Source organism: Ruditapes philippinarum, unplaced genomic scaffold (genome assembly GCF_026571515.1).
Source record: "Ruditapes philippinarum isolate M1 unplaced genomic scaffold, ASM2657151v2 ctg2232_1_1_1_1, whole genome shotgun sequence".
NCBI lineage: Eukaryota > Metazoa > Mollusca > Bivalvia > Venerida > Veneridae > Ruditapes > Ruditapes philippinarum.
The window spans coordinates 76589-96355 of NW_026866654.1; the positions used below are offsets into that span (position 1 = coordinate 76589).

The 19767-nt window shown below is 31.6% G+C and overlaps 1 protein-coding gene across 3 annotated transcripts in view; it reads right to left on the reverse strand.

Annotated features, from left to right (window-relative positions):
• Positions 1-2231: 2231 nt before the first annotated feature.
• The window catches only part of LOC132733237 (uncharacterized), a 40801-nt gene continuing 23265 nt past the window's right edge, over positions 2232-19767 (reverse strand). For all 3 annotated transcript variants that reach the window (XM_060719840.1, XM_060719839.1, XM_060719838.1), the window contains exons 4-5: positions 17069-17150; positions 2232-8163 (exon numbers count right to left, since the gene is read on the reverse strand). In XM_060719840.1, coding sequence (XP_060575823.1) covers positions 7499-8163; positions 17069-17150 — 747 coding nt within the window. In that variant the 3' untranslated portion in view covers positions 2232-7498. The remainder of the gene's footprint in view (positions 8164-17068; positions 17151-19767) is intronic.

Below are 19767 nucleotides of genomic sequence, written 5' to 3' on the forward strand. Positions count from 1 at the left end.
TGCCATAAAAATGTACATTTTTTTCTCAATTATTGTACATATTTATTGTTTTTATCTCATATAGATAAAATATAACATGCGATTTGTGTTGTTGGTTTTTTTTTCGAATTGTATGTTTATGTATAATAATGATCAATCAATTCGAGATTTGATCTGTGTGTATTAATTATTGTAACCAAACTAAGTGACAAACATTCATTTTGAAAAAAAGCTTACTTATCTGTAAAATATTTGTTCTGTTCTGTAACGATATCTACTCCAAAACCGGGAGAGACCGGACAATAAACGTGTGGTACTATTCGCCGTTCATTAGTAAATCCCGGGAGAGACCGGAAATTACCGATAGGAGTACATCCCTCTATAAATAGATTTTCGGAATATTTAGGTCATCAACTCATCATTCTATTAACAGCTTTCGGAATAATATACCATAATAACCCACTGTGTACTACAAAATGATAAGCAAAAATACCCCGAAGAGCGCGATTTATTGACGGAAAAGGTTATTTCATTTGAAAATGTTTGCATTGCGAAATTCTCCAGTTCGCCATTCATTGTACATATCGCGACTAATTAATAATCAAGCACCCACATACCGATCGGAATGATCGGCTTTTATTATTGGCAACTATAAAAGGCTCGAGAAGTTGCTGTCGCCCTTTCACAAAATCTCATTTCATTCCAATAGGCGCCGCGCTTCGGCGCGGAGGCCAATAAATTATTCTTTACCTCAATCGGACATTTCAGGACACCTAACTGATTAACAATTATTGAAATTTATAAACATGTGGGTTATAAATTGTAATGTTCCTTTTCTGGAGTATGACGGGAAGGGGTTGAAAATATGTTCCTGAAATGATACTGTTTTGAGAACTTGTATTAAAAATGCATAGACGACAAAAAGATACATTAAAAAGTGTTTTGAACAGACCATTCATGAATAGAAGAAATTTATCAAAATAAATAAATTGTAGATCATGACATAAATAGCATTTACTTAATTATTCTGGCTTTACAAAGTTTTTTCCCGATTTTTTTAAGCATGCGTGCTCAGGTTTTGTCACATAGAACATGTGTCGCCTTGGGAAGTTGCGTATGCCGTACGTCCTGCTATACCGGTATATCATCTTTATTTATTTACGTGCATATAATCACAATATAATATAACCTTATGAAAGAGATTATTGTGTCAAAATATATGTGAAAGAGACGGAAGTAGAATGAAACAAGGTGTCGAGTAATAAACGCAATTCTATATGTCTATTTTTAACATCATTTCCGGTACTTATGCATTTTTGACAAAACCTTAGAAAAGCAGACGATAGGTGAAGACCGTGACATGTGACATAAAACATTTACTTTGACTATCAGCTTGAGATGCTGTGTTCATGTCACCGTAGCAATTTGTATGTTGTCACTTTTTCCTCTTTAAATGTTTACTTTTTAGTCTGCATATAGTGACCATGTGTCAAATGTTTATTTATATATATGTGCAGTGGAAAAGTCATCAATTGTATATAAACGTGACATACTGGTCATGGACGGTCATTGACCTAACTGTATGCTGACCCACAATGTCAAATGCATGCAGCTTTAAAAAAGCCCATGACACCTGTATGTGCATGCATATATCACTTAATATACAGAAAACAGTCTACTTTACACCAAGCAAACAACAATTTATGATGCGATGACCGAATGATTGTCTTAAGGGTTCTCTTTTACGGCTAGTATGAGATAGGGGCATGCTTAAATGCCTAAGATCTTCCGGTTTCTCCTGAAATTGGTATCAAAAGAATTCCCAAAGAACGCATAAAAAAACGGCAAAATTGAAAATGTTGCAGACTCGGTTTGAACCTGTTAGAAAGTGCAAGTAACCGTCCACGCCCCCTAGCACCGGCTTAAGGAGAATTTAACATTTAATCATGGTAATGGTGAAATTTGAATTTAGAAACACCCCCAGATCAAGGCAAGAACATTAAATATTATATACATTCTTCTTGGCGAGAATTAAAACAAAAAATAAAAGTAGCTCCCTCCGCTGGTATAATCATTAGTTTAATTTTAACCATTTATCTTATGTTGCTTTAATGTGATACACATTCAAGAATGTGTTTCTTCTTTCAATACTTTATACCAGATCACCACAGTTCTTTTTTCAACCTTTACAGGCCGTTAAAAACAGAAATCATTTTGAAATTTTATGATCAACAAAAGCAAATAAGTCATAGTCTCATCAAATCTTTTATTATACAAATATAGTACATTTATAATATATATATACACAGAATAAAATAGTTTTCATTTAAAATGTTAGAAATAACAATTTACAATTTATACTGCATAATATGTTACATAATGTATTGTTAACTGACAATATAATTGAAAGAAATATTGTTAAAGTCAGAAAAAAAGTTTGCAACCGTTAGCAAACATTTCCTCTATTTCAATATTGCAACCTTCCCTACAAACAATATTAAATTGCCATGTATAATAAAAATGGTGTATATATACATTGTTCTATTGCAATTCTTTAATATTAAATTGCAGTTGTCAACTTTTTAAAATAAAAACCAAAGTTTAAACTAAAAGATAATTATACAAGCAGATTGCTTTTATTATTTAAGATATACAGCAATTAACAGTTTTTCTTTTGCTAGCTTTTCTGACATAATCTAGCTAACTTTATTAAAACATGCATATATAGACTTCCTTAAGTGGTCAGAGCAGATTTAATATTTTGTCATAAAAATGCAATAAATTATATACTTTTCAACATAAGTCTGGAATAATTTAGTTTCAAACAAGATTTTAAGCATAACAAAGCAAACTGAAACATTTTTAAAATTCTTGATCAACGATAAAAAGTGATTGTTCTTAGGATTTTTTGACAATCTGAAATATTCAAGCAGTGCATATATATGCATTATGATTCCTTACATTGCCAAAACCATAACTGATAGAGAGAAAAAAAACTTGCCACCAATATAGCACCCAGCCAAAGTGTACATCTATATGCAATGTACATCCACAAAGTGTACATAATGCAAAGTGTACATCTATGCAGTGTGCATCTACAAAGTGTACATATACATGTATAAAGGGTACATCTATGAGAGTGGGGTGGATACAATTGTACCAATCCTGTTGACAGTAAAAGGGTAAATAATTTAACTAATATAAAATTGCAGTTGGACATATCCATTTAAGAAATTTTAGCAAGTAAAAGATAGTACATAAAAAAATGTGTAATTATATAGCCTTCAGTTTAAGACACAAAAAAAATCACATTTAAAACAGAACTGAAATAAGCATATAATATTAAGCAAACAAAGTTAAATAGAAATACAATTTCCCATTGCAATTCTTATGTCCATCACTTTAAAAAAAACACAGCATAATGGTTATTTATTGATTATATATATGTAGATAATTGATGAAATTACTGCACATTAAGTATTTATGCAAATTTCAATTTGTATAAAACAATACAAAGTGAAAAAAGGTTGATGAATACTAAATTATGACACAACCAATGAAAAGTACATGGATTTTTCATCAACAGTCTTTTGTGTATGAGACTCCAGACAAAAATGAATTTTATGAGAAATATGGTAGAAAATAAAAACTATGATGAAATAAAATGGACAATAAATGAATACGAAAACGCAATATATCATCTCCAAGATGAAATAAATACCCTCTTGTTTCATCTTTAAGATTCAATATAATATTATATTCTCTTTAAAGGGACTCCACTGAGGATTTTTTTACCATGATAGGACTGAAAATATTTTTTTCCTGAGATTTATAAACCATTGAATGTATTCTTTTCTGAGATTTATTCATCATTTAATGTAGATCTGGATCAATCAATAACTCAAAGAGCAAACTTTCATAGAATTTGCCAAGTTCCTTGATATGCTAGTTGATCTTTACATTGTACATGTATCTTATTTCAAATTCGGGTTTTCCTTAAGGCTTTTGAACCTCAGTGGAGTTCCTTTAAGTTATTAATACTGATACATTGAATTACATTAAAAAATAATTAGAATTTCTTTAACTAGAAACTAAATAAAGTATTTTCAAAGATAGGAATTTACCACAATCAGTCACATCTTTTTGACATGTATATACATAATACACTTTATGAAATTTATAAAAAGAAAATTTGGCAATAATTATGGTCGGGCATGGAACCAAGGCAACTAATGCAATCTTAGTTTAAATTAACCAAAGACATACCGGTAGTACCTAAATGTGTAATTAAATGGTCTGCCCGCACTGTATCCAGCTGAAGATCCTTCAACGAAAACAAAAGTGAAGGAAATATAAAACTTCAAGTGACTGGAAGAATGTTTTTATTATTACTGGGTAGTTTGTACTTGGCAGCAGCTTGTAGTGATTTTTAATCACAAACAGTCAAGCTGTTTTACCTTTATGGTTAAGTACAAGTTTGCCACACCAATTCAGTCTTGATAAATAAACAGGTAATGACTTTAACTCAGGTCTGTGATGATGATCTTGTAATATTTTCACCAATACCTTTATCTTTCCACTTCTTCACATCAACAAGTTCAGCTACTTGTGGAGAATGTATAGAAATAGACACAATGTTTTCTACCAAAATGTAAAAAATTAAAAAAAATGTGCAAAACCCAGATTCTGAATCGTGAAACCAAAGATAAACCCTACACTATATTGCTTTTATAAGTTTACTAGATGTGTTTGTGAATTATTTTATTTTGCAATTATAAAATATCTACAAAATGTTTACATCATACATCAAGGCAAAACGTATCTGGTTGTATAAAAATAAAAACATTCATTCTTAAAAGAAATTATATTGAAAGATATTTCCTCACAATAAAATTAATCAAAATATAAAAATTCAATATTTTAAAACTGGCCAGATTTTTTTTTTTTATACATGATTGTACATTCAAATTTGACTATAAACCTACGTTTCTCTTGCTTCCCAACTACAACATGCATCTGACAAGAGTTTTTAAGATGTATAAATAAAAATAAATATTCACAACTGATGATGTACATCAGGGGCTTTCCATATTTGAAAGATTCTGGTGACAAACTTTACATGCTATGAGTAAATCAGATAAAAATTTATTATATTTTACAATATCCATATCTCTACTATGTTGCATGCAGTGCAAGTATCATTTGTGAACATTTTGACTTTTTTCGAGGGTTGACTGCAAAACGGCAGTAACTTTTATGAAATAAAGAAGGACTTACAACAGTTTTGCGATCAAGTTCATCAACCCTCATTGTGTAGATTTTAAGCGCCTTAATATGCTAGCTTAAATGAACTTGTTTTGTTCATTGGACAACATTATTACTACTAAATATTTTCAAAATTTTTATAAAAATTTAAAAAAAGATCTTGAGGTATGCTGCTTTAGAATTGGCATCTTTCCAAGTTCTTATATATTAAAGAAAGGCTCAATAAAGTCCAACCATGCATTATTATTAATACATTGTAGTCATTATTTCAAACAATACATGTCAAATGCTCACATATAATTGCATACAGCACTGGCTTCGCATGAATGATTTTTTCTCCCCTATTTTAGGCATCTCTTCATTTAAACGTATAAAAGTTCACCAACTCATGTGTGAAAAGTTCAATGTTGATTTAATACCTTAGAAGTGCTAGATTACAATCTTGCATTCAATCAAAATGTTAATACATTTGCCTTGTAAACTTTATGATTGGTTACAGATGAAATAATCAACAAATTTGTATCAAAAATTCCTTAACCTAATTCAACTTCAAAACAAGTTAAATATACACAACCTTTGTGTACATAAAGTATTGTATTTAAAAAGTGGCTAGCAAAATTTCTTGTATAATGTTAACAAAAGAAGTGACATAAAATGAATCTTTCACTAAATTTACCAAATACATGTATCACAAACATTTCAAAAACTGGTAAATATTGCATACTATAGTCATGTATTGACAAAAGAAAATTTCTCAAAAATCAATAACTATAAAACTTTGCTGTTTGATAATGCTGTACATGTATTAAAACTTTCGTCTGAACCATTATAATAAATTCTTAAATTCATGATATAGACGTTTTTCCTCTTAACATTAATTAACTTCAGTAAATGGTGTCATGCCCACAGTAAAAATGTGTGCTTTTTCATAATTTTGAATTGACAATTCCTAATTGGTAGCATTTTGAATTTTTCCTCCTAAAAAGCAACAAAAAACCCAACAACAAACGGAAAACAGATTTTCTAATGTTACAGTTTCTGTGCTCTAAAAAAATTTTTTTTATAGTGTATTCAAAAAATAAACTGTCATTTTCTTTTCTACTTTACATTACATAGCTTCTGTTATTCTCAAAATTCCCGAAATAGTTGATGTTTGGGGAAAAAAACATGTTAAATTCGAAGAATTCTAATTTTGTACAAACAAGAACAAAAAAAAAACTTTAAAGAGTATGCTTAAATCATATATACATTTACATCTACAATAATCTACATGTACGTTAAAAGTATATATTAAGATTTTATTACATTTTAAGATAACAGTCAAGGAGTGTGATTTAAATCAATCTGGTATCATAAGCTTAAAACAATTCTAAATTGCCATGCAATACTGTTATCATATGTACTCAAAGAACCATAAACTAAACCCCTTTGTTGTAGGTGGGTTGCTTTTTTTTAATCATAGACATGTCTCGATTTTTTTTTTAAAAAATCTATAAATAATGTATACTGTAGCTTTAAAATCATCATAACATTTTCTTCTACAAAACATTCAGCAGAATTCTACATAAACTATGGGCATTTTTAATTTCTAAGCACTGACTTTTACACCACTCAGGAGTATTTCTAATATGTGCTAAATTACACAAAGGCAATTCTATGTCATTATAATTATAATCCCATGCATTTAACCTATCCACCACTTTTCCGGGGAATCTCCGACACCAAATATACGGTAAATATATTAAAATGGCAACTGTTTAATCTCCAGTAACTGAGTAAAGCAAACAGTATTCATTTCCCAATCACATGCACACTATTGTCATGCCTTGAGAGATTCATAGAGTATTAAGTAAGTCATCCATTTAAGCAGATTTCTAGCATGTTTTATTAAAGCACTAACTGAGTAAACACACTTTTTTATTACTTTTTACTGATGATTGAAGTATTTTTCATTTTTTTACATCCTTTTTCCAAGAAATTTACATTGGATAAATGCAGCTGGTTATAGTTAGCTTCTTTCTTTAAGCACAATTATTTCAGCAGAATTGTGAATAAAAGCACATGACATATAAAGTCATATACTTATTTAACTTTTGTCAAGTCTATTTCCTGGATGAGCAAGCACTAGTGATATATCAGGCAAATGGAAAATGGCCTCAACAGGGCTTGGACCTACTATTCCTGGTTCAACAGGCACACAATGAATGCAACTTTGCCACTCATGTCGTTTTGAAGTTTCTTTTGTATATTATGACTATAACACAGAGTCGACCCATGAACCCCCTCCAGTATATTCCGATCTGTCATCGATAAAACCTGAACTTGTCAGATTGTCCCAATCTCCGTCAAACCTGTAGCGAGAACTTGCTGTTGTTGTTTCAACGTCATCCTCAAGGTCGTCTGGATCCTCGATGTTCAACTCTCCGCGACGTTTTGGATTACTGTCTTTATCACAGCTACTGTTACTTCCTGTACGTGTAAGTTCAATTTTATTTACTCCGTCTATCTCATCCTCTGTAATAAATTCTTCGACGTCTGTGAAAATCATGAGTTCTTGAGTCTCGAGAAATTGCGGTAGAGCCTCCATATGGACTTGAATATCACGTCCTGAAAAGTCAGATATTTTGTTTCCTTGACTACTGTATTTATTGCTGAGATATTTCTGACAGTCTATCATTGGAACGCGGTCACTTAGTCGCCACGGTAACGGTTCGCTGCTCCATCTTACCAGCTGTTTGAGTGACAGTCCTATACAAATGTCCTCTATAACAGATTCTGAATCAGCGTTGAGTACAATTTGATGTCCAGTGCTATTGAGTATAGCATAGCTTATGTCCACAAAATCTTTCGAGGACCATTTAATTCTCTGGCCAAACGTCTCCCCATTCTTGAACATGTGAATCTTGTAGTCAAATTTGTCTGAAAAAATGAAAACAACAATGATTAATGTTATTTTCAAAAAAAAAAGTTCTGGAAAGAAATTTTAAACATAAAGATATAAAACCAGCTTTCCCACCTGAATGTGTAAAAGAAGGCTACAAAGAAATCAAAATATTTGACGGTGAGTTTAATTGTGCAAGTCACATTCAGCGGGTGACACAAATTATCCCTGAAACCAAAATCTGGAGACCCTTGTAATGAAATGGCAATCTGAAAAGTGTGACATTTGTACCTCTTCAAATGATTTCCTCCATAATAAAAACTAAGGTTATATAAATGTACTGGTATCGAAGCAGTTTCCGATAAAAATATGAGGTTATTGAAAAATTTCTCAATAACAACGTCTCCAATTTAAATAAACTTTTGATATGACTAAATACAGGTCATGCATTGTTATTGTAAATAAAAACCGGATTCCTGAATAAGACATGCGCATCAAAAATGGGGCTCCAACGGGAGGTGCAAATTAGCCGTAATTGCCTCGCTACAGAAGCAGTTTCCGACACTTTTTTTTAATCATTGATTTTGCGGGTTTATAAATCGGTATCGGTGTTTTTATTATAATAAGACTTTTTGAAGGCCTCTTTAGACAAACAATATTGCTTTATTTAGGGTTTTAATCGTAATAATTCAGAAATCTTGGTAGACTTAATATGACATCTGCAGTGATTTTTACCGAGATTATTATCAGACCGGTTCCGGCGCACTGACCATTTCCGAACAATCAAGCGAGCTATTCACGTAACCGACAATAAATATAAAAAACATAGAAAATATTCACTGGTTTTGTAGTTTATTGACATTAACAAATAAATAATTAAATCATCATTCTATTTCGGCTTCTTATTTATAATTTTCGTCTGATTTAGGCAAAAATGCTAAATTTCATCTCGCCAATCTCATTGGTATTGGTATATCGGTACATATTTTATGTAAACTGAAAGAAAGGGACACAGTTTATATCTTGAAGGAAAAGTTGTTAGCTGCCTTACAACTTCATCCCAAAATATTTGCAAAAATATAACATAAAGATATTAATACCTGTTTAAACTAGGAGACCCTATTTAACTACATGTAGTTCCGAAGCATGTATTTTTAATGACAGGATTTCTGTCAATGAACACTTTTCCATGTGTTCTCATCAGAAATAAAATGTTATTTGATAATGTAATTTATGAAAGAGTGTGTAAAAAAAGTGTGCCAACAACTTTGTTGAGATAAACATATTTTGAAGTAAAAGCATTATCATTTATTTAAAAAGCGCTAACTCTTTAAAATAGTAGGATCGAGTCTTTAAAATACGCTATGCTCGTATTTATGGAAAGCACATCTACGTGTAGTGTAATTAATATATATACATTAAACCTCTGAAAACTAAATGATATCATAAGATAACATGCAGAAGAAAGAACAAATAAATATCGATTTCTATGTCAGTGTTCTAAAAATTGCTGTTAATATATCTGTTTTATGGATAAATTCTGGGACAGAAGATCGTTCTGTCCCAGATAAAATAAACAGTAAATAATAAGATTATCTATAGAAAGTATTTATCACTAATGGGACTGGAATGAATATTGTTCGAGCACAATCGCAAAACAAAACTTATTTTTTATCTTGACCATGTCACGATTTTGTGATACGTACGGCCAACTGGGCAGGTCCTAGGGCTTGAGGGGGGATACTCCGAAGAACAAATTTTCGTTCAGCGATGCTTCAAGAAGCGTTTTCCGGTGTATTTCGCACCGCTTAAAATCTGCAACTAGTGAATATTATTTTGGCATATGTCAATAAGTTTTTACAACGATCGTGCATCATAAACTTAATTAAGGGTAAAAGGTTGACTTTTAAAGGACAGTTGTCATATATAACGTGCAAGAACAGAAGTACGAAGATTGTGTTCACACGATGGTTAAAGTTAATCAATGGTCGATCATATGTGGTTCAAACAGTACATTATAAGTCAATCACTTTCGTTTAGCAATTGTTTGTATTTTGTTCAAACTAATTTATTTACAGCAATGTTCTTGTATTTTGTTCGCAAGAGTTTATCTTACACAGAGCAGAGTCTGCGTTTATGTTATTTTTTTTCAAAACACATCGCCGTCGTTTCTGAACTCCCCTCGGCCATAACTGAGCCACGTAAGTTTAGTAAAACTGCCGTGTATGATTTTATAAGATTGTTCAAAGGCAGGTCTGTACTTATTCTTGTACTCTTCGTAGGTAATATTACAAATGGTTTGTTGGTAATATTACAAATGGTTTGTTATACGCACCGGAACTGGTAAACCTCCGAAACTGGTGCAAACAATCAGATTAAATGAAGCCGTGTTCTTATTAGAAAAAAAGGTTTGAAGTGGAATCAAATATCTACTAGCAAGTACATTTGGTCTTGAAACAATTTGTTAATTTGTATGCAGACAGCGAAAGTTGAAAGTCTGTGTCGGAACCGGTCAAACAGCTGTACGTATTTTAATGTCTATTTGAATACTGACATTTTTGATGTGAACATTTGTACAAATAAATATAAAACAAAAGAAAAGAAAAAGAAGAAAAAAAGAAAACTTGTTAATCATTAAATTTTTTATCACGGTCATTGGTCAAAACCAGACTTTTTACATTTCACGGACATATCGTATGCTTGTACCACGAGTGTTATTGCATTCATGAATCCATAACACATTAATTTCAAGTACGAACATATATAAAAGAAATTCTATAAAATTATTCTAAACACCCCATGAGGTGCCCCATAATAAAAATAGCCTTCTATACGGGAAACAACCTACTGTTAGAATATAGACTATAATAAACAGTGTTGCCTCCCTTGGTTAGAAGAAAATTGCCGCGGGTTTCCCATTTCTGTCAATTTTGCTTTTATTTCAAGATTAAATTTTGTTGATTAAAAATGTCAACAACACATAGCTCTAGCTTATATTTATTGACTATTATGAAATTTGAATGATTATTAGCGACTTTGGAAATGTCGTCTGTATTCGCTGGCAAAGGGGGCAAACTTGTCTTAATTTGTGCCTAATGGAGTTATCCTTTGCGCATGCGCAACAGTAGCACGTGAAATCCCTCATGCGATAAATGTAAACACACCTGCTTGTAAAATATAAAGGTGAGAACGATATATTAAATGTTTAATTTAGATTGAAGAAATTCTGTCGAACGTTTTCCTTGAATGATATCGTTCTCAAAAAAACTCACCTTCAATTTTGAAGAGTTGCAGTAAACGAAAATAACCGTATTGTCGGATACTACTAGCCGACGGATACTGCTTCGATACCAGTAGTAAATAATAAGTCTAAGAAACTAAATGATTTCAAAATGAAATAGCTCTGCAAAGGATTTTGAATGGAAAGTGCATGCCTCTTTTAACTGTCTACTTAATTTTCTGCACTGATAAATTTGTCTAAATGGTAGTAACTGGATATTATTTATATATATTTTTTTGATGGGTTGGGGGGGGGGGGCGGCAATGGGGGAATGGGGGTCAAAATAAATTAAAATGAAAACAACCCAAAATGAGCCTGAAACTTCCAAAAACAACTTTGTTTCCAGACTTGTTTTCCTTTTATCTATACTTGTTGATAATAATGACTTAGCATATTTAATAACAAAATCCAACATGTAATGATCATGCATGTGTGACATGAATGTGGGAAGCTATTCACCAGAGTATCTCATTTTAAAAAAAAACAAACAATAAACAATTTACGCTTAAATAACCAAAAACCTGAAGTAGGTGTGTAATTTGAATATGTGTTATAATTTTTTTGTATGTATAAAGTCTGTAAACAAGCTACAATGTAGTACATTTGTACTCCCATAGTCTGCCTATCCTATCCTTTATTAATTCTATTAACTTTCCCAATGCTGAAATTGCCCTCTTTTACTAAAAATAACAAGAATTCAAGCATCACTATGCATAGAACATTTGTAAGTATCTGGGCATTAGGAATAGATGTACATCTAAGCAACCCAACTATTAGATAGCTACCTTGCATAGTGCCATACACATGTGTACCATCCTTGTTAACCACATTTTACTTTGATAATCATAGCAATGTATTAACATACTTAATTCTGAGACATGAAATGTCTGGGTTCTGCCAAAGAAGTAGGGCTTTGGTCCCAAGTTACTATGCTATTAGAGGGATGCAATTTCAAATACCTCAGTGATCATAATAATTAAGTACATGAGATATGACTCACTGTCCTTAAGACAGCAGGCATGACTTTCTTAGTTCTTGACAGTAAGAAAAAGGGGCATAACTCTGTAAAAAAGTTAACTCAGTCTTATGGAACCTGTGCCTATCATGTTAAATCACAGAAAATGAGCATGTTGAAGTTTTTCATTTTACCATTCCCTATTCCAGTAGTGTACCAACTTGCAAGCTGGAGTTACAGTCTAACCCCTCTGTATGAGGAACTGATGGGGATAGGTCCCTCCTGGCTAAAGATATTTCCAGGGGCTTTGGTGGTCCTAAAGTCAAATTTTTCGAATTTAAATTAAATATGACATTGATCTAAACATTAAAACTCAAAATGAATCTAGCAGTATTGATTTTTAAAAGGCTATTGGAGATTTTGTGATAGTCACTTGACCAGTTTAATGGTCGCCATTGGCTAAATGAAATGACATTTAATATTCTATCATATAAATGATTTATACGAAATGGTTACCTAGTTACCTACATGTATATACATGTTATTGTACAATAGCATGGGTTTGAAAGTTATACTCATATCAAATTTGTTTCTGTTTCCAAGTTATAGGTCGTTTTTCAATTAATAATGCCTCATATATTGATTTTCTGGCAAATGGAGGTTGATCAAAGTTCAGAAGTTCTGCTCAAATGTCTTAATATGCTTTTAAAGTGACATAGTCAGTATACTTAATTATCTTATCTGTCTGTTGTTTTTTCAGATAACGAGAACAAATTTGTTACTTAAATGTTAAGAAAACTGTAAAATTTATAGACTGCTACTTTTTCTGTAACATTTTTGTTTAGAAAAGTGTCAAATAAAGTGTGACAACATACTTCGACAACAAAATACAAAATCTGTGGGACGTTTACACTAAACTTTTCATGTTTCACTGCATGTAACAACCATGCCTAAAATCCGTAAACAAGAAAAAAAGTTGTTTACAATATAAAATAAAGAGCAGGCTCATTCAATCTTACGTCAGAATGATGTTAAACATTTTGTGATAATGATTCTGGTGTCAATGACACATTTTAATTTTAGTAAGACGCCATTCATTTCATCCAGAAGGTTTTCTTGTGACAGAAATAACAGATCCATTACACAAGCAAAGTCAAGTAATCTTGTGCACACCCTTGCAGTTTTACCTATGTACAATAATTCTTCATTACCCCTTTACCCACCAGAATCAAATGGGATAAACGGGAATTTAAATAGTCAATGCAGTTTTACCTAATATGTACAATAATTCTTCATTACCCCTTATGACATTGGAAGCGGAAATGTGATAAGCCAATGCAGCCATAGTAGATATATTATATATTATGGCGGGCCAGCTGCACAGGGTGTACAAGCGTTAGTACCTCTTCAAATGATTTGTTCCAAATTAAAAACTGGGGAAATGCATTATACAAATTCAGTAGGGTAAGGGTTAATTTGTCGGCTTAATTACAAAACTTTGATATTTAAATGTATTACATTATTATATCAACAATGGATAGATCCAATTCCAAGGTAGGATATGTCTAACAATCGAAACAAGGTAAAAGCCCATTTAGCCTTAAAAATGGTTTTATTTTTATTTATCATCATCATCAGTGTTTTACTGTTTGGTGTCCCGTTATAGATTCCAAAATGTTACTCACTGGCCATGTACCTGACAAACCTTGAGCCTATGCTGCTTTTTGGAACTTTAATACATGTATTAATGTTTATAGGGCTTTAGTAAGGTAACTTATTTGTATGGAAGTCAAAATATGACTTGGTTTACATTTTGCTACTTTTATAACAAATTATTTCAAATTCAGTGCTACTTTTTTATTCATACACTTTAATGACATGTTTCTTTCTAAAGGAGAAAAAATGTATTAATTCTTAAGGCTTAATGTGTCTTTAAAGATGGGCAAACTTTTTTTCAAGAGATAATGTATCGAAGTTTGAAATACAAATAAATGTATGTTTATTACAATGAAGAATGCATAGCAAATCATGGCCTATGATCAAAGGCACATGTCACATCATGTGACACAGTTTTACACAGCTATTTATATTACTAATAGTTAACCCAAGCATAAATTGTGGACATTGTGATCAAATTTACAACTCTGAATCAATACTAATGGTCAACAGTTAAACAGCACTTGACCAGCATATCAAATAGGTATACAAAGGAAAACATCTGGGCTTTGTTAAACCCACTTAAATAATAATAGGGTATCATGTTTGAAACATTATTCTGACCATGTCTGTCCAAAAGTTCAAGGTCACTACCCTTTCATTGAAACCTCACCTTTACATGAACCATTCTAACAGCTGTTACTGAAATAGTCTTATGTAAATTTTAATCCAACTTTGTCTCCTTTTTGTAACAGATATATTTTTACACACACAAATTAACTGATGATTAGGCAAATAAAATTACATAATTAATAAATGCGGGAAAAGATGCAACTTCAGCAAACTGAATCCTTCATACAGCATCTGTCAGGATCTGACCTGCTCTAAATCTCAGAAACTGTTCACTGCTTATTCAAGAATTTAATTTCTATGATGGTGTTGGTCAAAATGTACTCTGTACTGGTGTTGGTCAAAATGTACTATGTACTGGTGGTGGTCAAAATGTACTATGTACAGAAGGAGGTCAAGATTTGCAGTTTGGCCTGGTTCTGTACAGGTAGTCAAAATGTGCAGGCTGGCCTGGCTGTGTACTTGAGGTCAAGGTTTGTAATTATGAATGAGGGCATTCAAAAGTTCAAAATGTAAAAATAAGTTTGCAATAGATATGGTATAATATTTGGTACAATATATTTCACATGTGATTAATTGATGATAAAATTTACCATTTCATGTATGTCTAATCACAATAAAAGATCAATATTTATAACTTTGAACAGAGTAATCAAGCCTGGAGATAGCTTAATGCTATGCATTTTTCAAGCTTGATTACCCAGTAAAAATTTCCGGATTTGATATCACTGCATATGCCCTTATTAGAATAAAAATGCAATTAAGTATGATAATGACTTTGGTGGCTATGATCATCAATTTATCTCGCCTTTCATCAACAATTGTCTCAAATACTAGCAGCCTTGACCCCATATTTGACCTTTTAAGGTTCAATAAAACCATTAAAGTTCACGAACAAGGGAAATTATTTAAACCAAGGTGGTTTTTTTTTTTGCTGATTAATGAAATTCCAAAAATCTTTTTGTCCACGGTGAGATACAAACAATATCACTCATTATATATTCTTAACTGTGAACAAATAAACAAGAAGAAGCTGATATTACAGTTGTGTTAATGTTTTTCATAAATTATATCCAGAAAGTCATTGTTTCTATACATTAAATATAGTATATACTACATTTTTCATATGCTACTTCTCTAACCACATGGACATGAATGTGTCAGGTACTAGTATTTCCTTATAAGCTTAAAGAATAAAGACACTGTATCATGAAAAAAACAATTATGGTCATTTATAAAATCTAAATTACCAGATGGTGTAAACACACCAAACCTGCCACCAATCTGCATATGATTAACCTTCACCCCATGCTTTACCCTATTTATGTAATGAACCTGTCCTGCATTGAATATGGAATCTTCCATTGCTAGTTAAAAGGATATGGGAAATTATAATTGATAAATCAATATTGGACTGTGAATTATATGTAATGTTTCCAATATCATATTGATACTGGACTGTCCATTTGTGCACGTTTTCAATATAATATCTTTAGATAATGCTAGATATATATTGATTTTCTGGCAAATGGAAGTTTATCAAAGTTCAAAACTTAATGCTAAAACTTCACAATGAAAAGTATGTCTGGTCAGAAGGTATAGATTGAAATCTTAAAAATATATAGTAATATACTGGTGGTATTTAGGCCTGTTTGTTTAGTCGAAAATAAACATAGAGTTAAAATATGACAGGATGGACAAATGACATATATAAACCCATCAAAAAGGTGGTTCATTTAATCATATTCTATGTAAATATCTCAAGCACAAGGATATGCAAAAAACGTTTTCATTCATGGCATAAGATTCACTTGTCAACACATGTGATGTAAACACCTAAACACCTACGTAATCGCAGTATAACTATTAAATAAGACATACATGTATGTGTAACTTTAAAACTGTTAGAAGACTGAGGAGTGACGTCAATATCCAAATTATGCATATTCACAGTAATTGTGAATTTTCAGACTCCAATTTAGAAAAAAGCCGAGTTACTTTCTTCATTGAGAACAGGGCCATTTTACAGGCAGATCTTTAGGAAGAAACAGAAAACACTGTTGATCATGTAATTATATTTATATTGGGTTGGGTTTTACATTGCACCAACATAGAAGAGGTCATATGGTGACTTTCCAGTTTTACTGGAAGAGGAAGACCTCAGGTGTCTTTTTGTGCATAATTTCAGGCATAAACAGGCATGTCAGTAGAATCACTGATCTTCCCTAATCTAGCTAGATATCATAGCTTCCTCATATGAAAGAACCCAAAGTCTCTGTCAGGATCCAAACTTATGACAGTGAGAGGAAAGAGGTTTAAAGTTAAAAACCTTAACCACTCAGCCACAGATGCCCCTATCATGCAATATATATATATCATTATTATTTAGAAGGACTGGTGAAAGTGGTGTAAGGTTTGATACCTGAGGTTTTCCATTTGGCTGAGCAAAGACAATGTGGACCTTCTGCTGTGACAACTAGAATAGCCAGTCTGTATCTGTAACTCTGCAAATATACAACATTTATTTCCGGGTTAACCAATGAAATACTAGATTTTTTCAGAAAGATTTAATGCATAGAATTCAATGCACGCATTATTTAAGGCATATATCACTCATTATTCAATGCATAATATTATATCACTTATTATTTAATGTTTATATCACTTACTTATTATTCAATTTATATATCATTTATTATTCAATGCATATATCACTTATTATTCAATGCATATATTACTTATTATTCAATGCATATATTACTTATTATTCAATGTTTATATTACTTATTATTCAATGTATATATCACCCATTATTCTATCAATTTTACAGTCTTACATTGCTCAATTCATGTAAAGAACTATCTAACCATTTTTATTGTTCACTGACAGAATTTCAGTATATACTTAAAAGCAGTCATTAAGGAATAAATTCTTATATGAGACTGCGTTAAACAGATGGCATGGAAAGTCATTTCAGTTATTTGGTTACAGTGTAAAATAAACAAAGTATTGATAAAAGAGTTTGATTTACTATGAAGTAAAAATTTCACCAGTATCAATAAATATTCCCACAATAATGATTATTGCTCTATTTGGCAATTGGTACATGAAATTAAAATAATATTTTCTCATTAAATACCTGATTGTGGGTTTTATATAAATTATAATAAATAAGTCACACCAAAGTTGATTAAACATAAAATTATGTAACAAAGGACTTCTCAACTACTTTAATTAAAGAACAAACAAAGCCGTTCAGAAATACTAGGAGTTCAAGATAAGCACATTTTATCATGTTATACTAGACCTTTTAATTCCCTGTGTATTTTCATCATTTTAGGGGAGTCATTTATCTACATAGAGATCTCTCAATCAATCACTATTTATATCAAACAAACATTCTGTATTTACATCATAAAATCTTTATACAACAAGTTATTAAATTTATGGCATAAGCTTTATATATTTACACAGCCATAATAAATTTATTCTATAATCTTTACCAGACCACTTAATTATACAACTGTCCTAATAAGGACTAAATTTTGTTATGTATAACGGCTGATAAATTCTGACTATGACACCTTGTAAAGATTATGGTGCAGTGTTATAACACTTAGTCCTGCATTTACAACCCCTTTATCCCTACTTGATAGCCCCTTTATCTTATTACATAGCCCTTTTATCAGCAGCAGACAAAATGACAGCAGACTCTCTATAATATACCCTTAGAAATCAAAACAAATCAAATGATAAATCTGTCTAAGAAATCTGTCAATCATAATGTTATTAACTTATCTTTATTCTTGTGAATAAGTAATGACGGCTAAGTTTGGATAAGACAGTGGTCGTTCAGACAAAAACAAACAAAGTCTCCGACAGTCTTGCCTGTAACTTGTTTTAAACAAGAGAGCCATGTTGGCACTATGATCACCCACCTGAGATCCATCGCTAGAAAATCATGACTCTTCAAAGCAGAAGACTAATTAATTACATTCATGACTCACATGGGCCAATATTTACCATTAAAATAACTTCAATTGCAGTCCACTTAGGCAATGCTACAAGCCAAAAATCTCTTATTGGCCAACCGCAATAACTGATAAAATAATTGCAAAGTTTAATGTTCTTTGTCTGAATTCATAGTTTTGATCACCGCCTAAAACCTGGTGGGAGGACATTCTTTGGTGATAATTTAAATGACAAGGTAGGTGCGTTACAATCAGAAACTTAGTTACAAATGAAACTCCCACAGATATTCAACAAATCTTCATGCAATAGATAAAATATGACATATTGACATATAATTTTGAGGTTAAAAAGGGACAAGTAAACAGATAGGTGTATGCAGTCTATATACAGGCATTTCATTCAGAGTATCTTATCATCATATGTGAATACTTAACACTTATCGAACTGCTAAGGACATAACAACCTAATTGAAAGAATTTAATGTCATTATATGTGTTGTTTTTTTTTTAACCATAACCTCTACTGTCTACAGATTAATTAATAATCCAAGTCAACAAAAAAAACCCAACAAAATGCTTTTCAAAAGATTTGTTGAGAAAGAAATGATAGTAAATAACTATTCAAAGTCTGAGGTGAGAAACATTGATGGTTTTTGGATTGTTCTACCAACACTATAAATATTTCAAGACAAAATATCTAAACCAATAATTGTTTATGTGCAATGGGTTTCCATTTTGATGATAAATGATTTACAGTTTATAATCAAAGAACAACTTTGACAGTTTTTCATATAATTTGACTTTTTTGGCCACCATATGTCAGTATAGAGAGCTCATGTTAATATATTTGATCAATTTTCATGGTTGATCTTTTAATGAATGGCTGATTAGAGGAAGGATTGCATAACTTTTATGATAATCTAAATCCAGATTATTCACCTTGTTAATCAATCAGGTAGCGTCAGCAGCTAAGACCATTTGAGCCGCGTCACGACAAAACCAACATAATGTGTTTGCGACCAGCATGGATCCAGACCAGCTGCTCATCTGCACAGTCTGATTAGGATCCATGCTGTTCGCTGTCAGTTTCTCCACTTGTAATAGAGTTGGTAAGCGAACAGCATGGATCCTGATCAGACTGCGCGGATGT